We start from the raw sequence: 4,900 nt of genomic DNA, 5'->3' as shown, positions 1-4,900 counted from the left end.
CGATAATCTGAGACACTAACTTGAAATTCTAAATTCCAGCTCACTCTGTCTTCCGGGGAAAAGTAGAATGTTTTTTTGTCTATTATATAAATATTCAAGGGAGTGTTAGTAGTAACCAAAAATAAAGCTTCCAAAGTCAGTTAAATCAATGTTTGCATAATATTTTCGTCATTTATAGTTTTGTAAATCTTTGTTTATCTTATTGACATTCCAAATTTTCTGCGTTCTTGCTTAGTTTTATAATTTAACCTTTTTCTTTTTTTATTTCATAATATGGATATTTTGAAAAAGAAAATAAAATAAAAATTTCCCATTGTTTTGGGATGTACAGTGAAGCATATGGAAATATGAATTAAAGGTAAAATTGTTGAACACTTTTGGGTATATTGCCATTGTTCTAGTAACCAAATAATCAGATTTTTTGGTATTGAATTTTATTAAAATAAATATAATGATTATAGTTGATACGCCGGCTTGTTCGTGCTCTTTTCATGCGCTTACATTCGAAGGATTGGAAGAGAGCAATCACTGATATGTATATCAATGCTTTCAAAGACTGCGTTATTTCAAGCGGTTAGATATAAAGCTTGAAAATGTCATGTTGAATATATGCGAAGCAACGGAAAACTTTTGATCAGTCATTTCTGCTTCTTGTCATGATTTTCGGTGATTTTCAGTGATATCTATACTCCATTTTTTTTACATCATATTTCGTTTCAGACAAATCATTTTCGGAAGGATTGAAATTTCATTTCGCATCCATTTATCTCGATGAATTGGATGGTGCCGGTTAGTTTTTTATTCTCAAGAAATTTTTTCCATTTTATTCATCTCTTTGAGCTGGATGATGCCGATTATTTTCGTGCTGCTTTTCTTCACAAATTTCCCATTGATATATTCTGGTTTTTTTACTTATTTCAGGTGGTTTGAGACCAGATCAGGTAACAGAACTATTGAAACCATACGCTGAACTTCTTGCTGATGGGACAGTATCGTTAGTTTTTCCTTGTTCATTCTAACTCACATGATTAACTCCGTAGTAGTTTGTGCAAGTTAAGCGAATCTTATCAAATTCTACTTTCATAGTTGTAGATACAAATTCTAATTTCATAGTTGTAGCTTTTCTGTAATGATAATCACCGTCAACACAGTGTGAGATGTTTGGGATGGTGAACTTTTTTTTAATGGCTACTATATGCTCCAAGTTGTCACACCAGCACTTTAAGCTTCGGTGTATCAGACAATAAGATACTCCTGAAATTTTGGTTTTCTTACCTGGTCATAGATAGAAACGGTTTTAAGACTACCACTGCCTGAGAATGTACGAGCAAAACTCTAAATTTGACGACATACTCCGTGATGAGATCTGATATCTAGCTTCTATTACATTGTTCATTCGATGGTAGGAAGTTAGTTTAATGCTGTTCATTTCAATTTTTTTAGGAATTATCTTTTTGATTCCGTTATACAGGAAATATTCCTGTCAATTTTGCATCAGTATGCAGAGGAAAAGGTGGAGAAGAATGAAACAAATGAACCAACAGCGGAAAGTGCTAGTGATCAAGGAATTAAGGTATTTTTGGAAAAGTTTTATCAGCAATTTGTAAAGCATTTTCTATAACTACTAATTTATTGCGTTTTAAATTTCATTTTTAGTTAGACCTGCCAGGAACATTCTTTTCGTTTCGATGTAGCAAGTGAACACGTCATTTGGGTTTCGTTTGATTTTTATCTACCTAAATCGGACTTATGTTTGCAAATGTATCAGAACATTGAACATTTGATAATTATCGGCTGTGACAATTGCATCACACATTAAATGATGCACAATTTTAATTTGAATTTAAATTTTATATTTCAGTTTGATTATGCAGAAATAAGCAAATTATTGCTTGATGTTGGGAAGAAACCTGACGTAAAAAGTGCTCGTAGGAAGCGGTTGTATGCTGTATCAAAAAAGTAAATCTTCAGTATAAAATTCATTTCAACCTCTTTTAAACAGATCGCTGATAATCTAAAATATAGCGATATATTTCGGTAATTTCAATAATTTACGAAGTATATATTGGAAATGAAGGTATTTCACGAATAATAGAATTTCTATAAAGTGGGGAAAATCCCTAAGTCATGAAAGAGTTAGTTAAATTTACCTAGCATTTGCTCTTCTCAATGCTTCGCTTATCGTCGTAGTTTTTACAAACAAAAATTTATTATGCAGAAGAAGCAATAAAAAAGCCTATTGAAATGAGACTTTATCATTCTTCAGCAAACGGTAGTAGATGGATTTTAGGGAAATCGTAAAATCTGTTAGATATCTGCATGCCGGAATTATAAACTGATATCATAGGAAAACGCATTTCTTCAAAGATTAGAGCTTATTAGGAATGCGAAATAGAAAATATGATAAATATGTAATTTTAAAGGTTCAAAGCAGCCGAAAATGGTCAAGTTCCTTTCGTTATGGTTACGAAAGCACAAACTCGATTGAAGGCAAAAGTGCCGAAATCTGAAATAATAAGCGCTGTCTCACGACTTATGAATGAAGTGGCCGAAGACAGATTAATGAAAAAGCAGGCGAAATTAGTTTCGAAAACTAGAACACCGCTGAGGTGATTTGTTTTTGAACATTTTGTATATAAGTTCACTTCGAACACCGGTCATGATTAGTGCAATACAGTTTTTTTCTTATTTGACTAAAAGAATAGATAACGAACGATTTATTACTGAGCTTTCTTTTGCATAGAAAGGGATTGGAATTCCGAGGTATTCATGGATTGAGCAATATACCAGTTTTATGCATGATAAATTGTGTTGTCAGTTAATTAGACACTAGTAAGTTTTTCGAAAATGAATTATAGTAAATATTGCTATCCTCAGCACTCAGTTTTCCACTTTTTTTTAGTGTTTCAGCGATTTTCTAAAATCAATTCTTAGCTTGATTTTAAAAATTTGATTTAAAGAAACAGCTATTTCATGCAATTAAGCAAAAAGCAATCTTAATACTTTTCAGTTTACAACTTAAGATTTTCCTTGCCACTACTTTTTAAATTTATGAATTTTTTACAAAATTACTGCCCTCTACTTCCAATCTTTTCACACATTTTCAGGGAAACTTCTCAATCCGGGAAAGTTGTTAAAAGTAAGAAAACAAAGAAAGTCGCTAGAAAAGTGCAACAACGAAGTGTGATGATTCGTAAAAAGCGTAAGAGCATAAAGAAATGAAGCTGTGAAATATTAAACACTTGTTGATGAAATGTTTGTTATATTGGCGTAATTCAATGATAGTATGATTTTTCCAGTGTTGATTTCAAGTGGAAAGTCTGATAAAAGAGTAGTTTAAGCCCAGCAGCAGTAGTTAAAAAGTAATTTATGGTAGTTATCATACGTAGGACAAGTTGCAAGATGGAAGCGAAACAAGTTTTGTCAAATTGGCACTTCTCTTCTTTTGCATTCTGCGCAAATTTTCATAATCAAGAATTTGACAGGATTGCATTACATTTCATCGTGACATTTCCATGATTTTTATTACAGTAAAACTTTTAAGTCGGTTAAATATTTCCTACATAAAGAATGTATTGCCTATTGAACGTTTCTTTCTCAAATATCGTACTTGAATTTATTGGTCAAAACAATTATGTTTGCCAAATTAACAATTAAACATGGAGCTTTCGATCACTCCAGGAAATATGGTTTTTTCTTTCGTCTACTTTCCCTGTAGCAATATTGCAACAAAAGGACTAATTTTCTGTAAAGAAAGATTGGACTCTTACAAATCAAATATTTTATCGGATTAAATCCACAACAAATAATTCACATATATTTTCACCATAACTTGTGATTGTGTGAACATTTACACTTCCTATGTTTATATTTCTTGGTCTACGTAAAGAAGACGTAAACATAGCTGATGCACGTAAATGTGATTAAAACGTAAACACACATTTCATTAATTCAAATATTGATACAATAACGTGCTAGGATTAATGAAATAAAACCAACCAATATTGCGCCGAATTTCTTGGTTATCACTAAACTTGAAGATACAATTAATCAATGAATAGAGCATATCCGAATATTCCTTTCAGTTTAAAGAAATTGCCTTCTACATTCAAGTCCAAAAACGATATGGGAATGAACCACAATGATAATAAATCATCCAACTTCCATATTTTTATAAAATCGAAAGATAGTTAAGAGTGAAGAAATAGTAGTACAGTAACGGAAATAGGAAGTAATAGTAGACATTCAGTTTGTTCAACGGGATTCATTTAATAAAAACTTTTGGGTTATTTAGTTTAATCAAGATTCAGTCACATAAGCATATGTAATTATGGAAAGCTCTATTAATATCAAACTCAGTGAATTACTGCAAGTAAAACAGATGAAATACGATTAATCATTTCACATATATTCAAAAAAAAAAAAAAGAAAAAAGAAATTAAAAAACGGTCGTCTTTACGATTGATTAGACATATTTATTCCGTTCGGAATGCTATTTTTATCATCATCTGATTGCCAAAGCTTCACAAGTACCTAAATACAAAAAAGAAATTTAATGAAACACATAATATTGATTCATTTTCAGTTTAACAACGATTATAAGATGTGCTGCATCTAATAGTTACTTAAACGGTCTTGTGAATTCATGAATTTCCCTTTCCGTAACTCCCGCTTTTCCCTGTTCCTTAGGAATTAGTTTTGCAAACTTTTTGAAAATATATTCCATATCAACTACGACGAAATGAGGAGTCTAAGTTTTTTTTCTTTTTTTACACGTTAGCTTTATTATTTGTAATTTTCAGTTATACGTTCAAGGATGATGAAATAATGAAAATTATTTAATAATTGCCAGCTCTGTAAGTATTTTATTCAATTTCATAGCCATAATTATAAATAATAA

The 4,900-nt window shown here is 31.0% G+C and overlaps 1 protein-coding gene across 1 annotated transcript in view; it reads left to right on the top strand.

Annotated features, from left to right (window-relative positions):
• Positions 1-3,390, top strand: part of LOAG_18858 (hypothetical protein) — a 5,225-nt gene extending 1,835 nt beyond the window's left edge. The window contains exons 3-9 of the mRNA XM_020451519.1: positions 462-573; positions 721-789; positions 922-994; positions 1,444-1,573; positions 1,862-1,959; positions 2,424-2,609; positions 3,108-3,390. Coding sequence (XP_020304691.1) covers positions 462-573; positions 721-789; positions 922-994; positions 1,444-1,573; positions 1,862-1,959; positions 2,424-2,609; positions 3,108-3,222 — 783 coding nt within the window. The 3' untranslated portion in view covers positions 3,223-3,390. The remainder of the gene's footprint in view (positions 1-461; positions 574-720; positions 790-921; positions 995-1,443; positions 1,574-1,861; positions 1,960-2,423; positions 2,610-3,107) is intronic.
• The last annotated feature ends 1,510 nt before the right edge of the window (positions 3,391-4,900 follow it).

This window comes from Loa loa, assembly GCF_000183805.2.
Source record: "Loa loa unplaced genomic scaffold supercont3.589, whole genome shotgun sequence".
Taxonomy (NCBI): Eukaryota; Metazoa; Nematoda; class Chromadorea; order Rhabditida; family Onchocercidae; genus Loa; species Loa loa.
The sequence above is the reverse complement of the archived record's forward strand: the minus strand, read 5'-3'. Positions and strand labels throughout refer to the sequence as shown.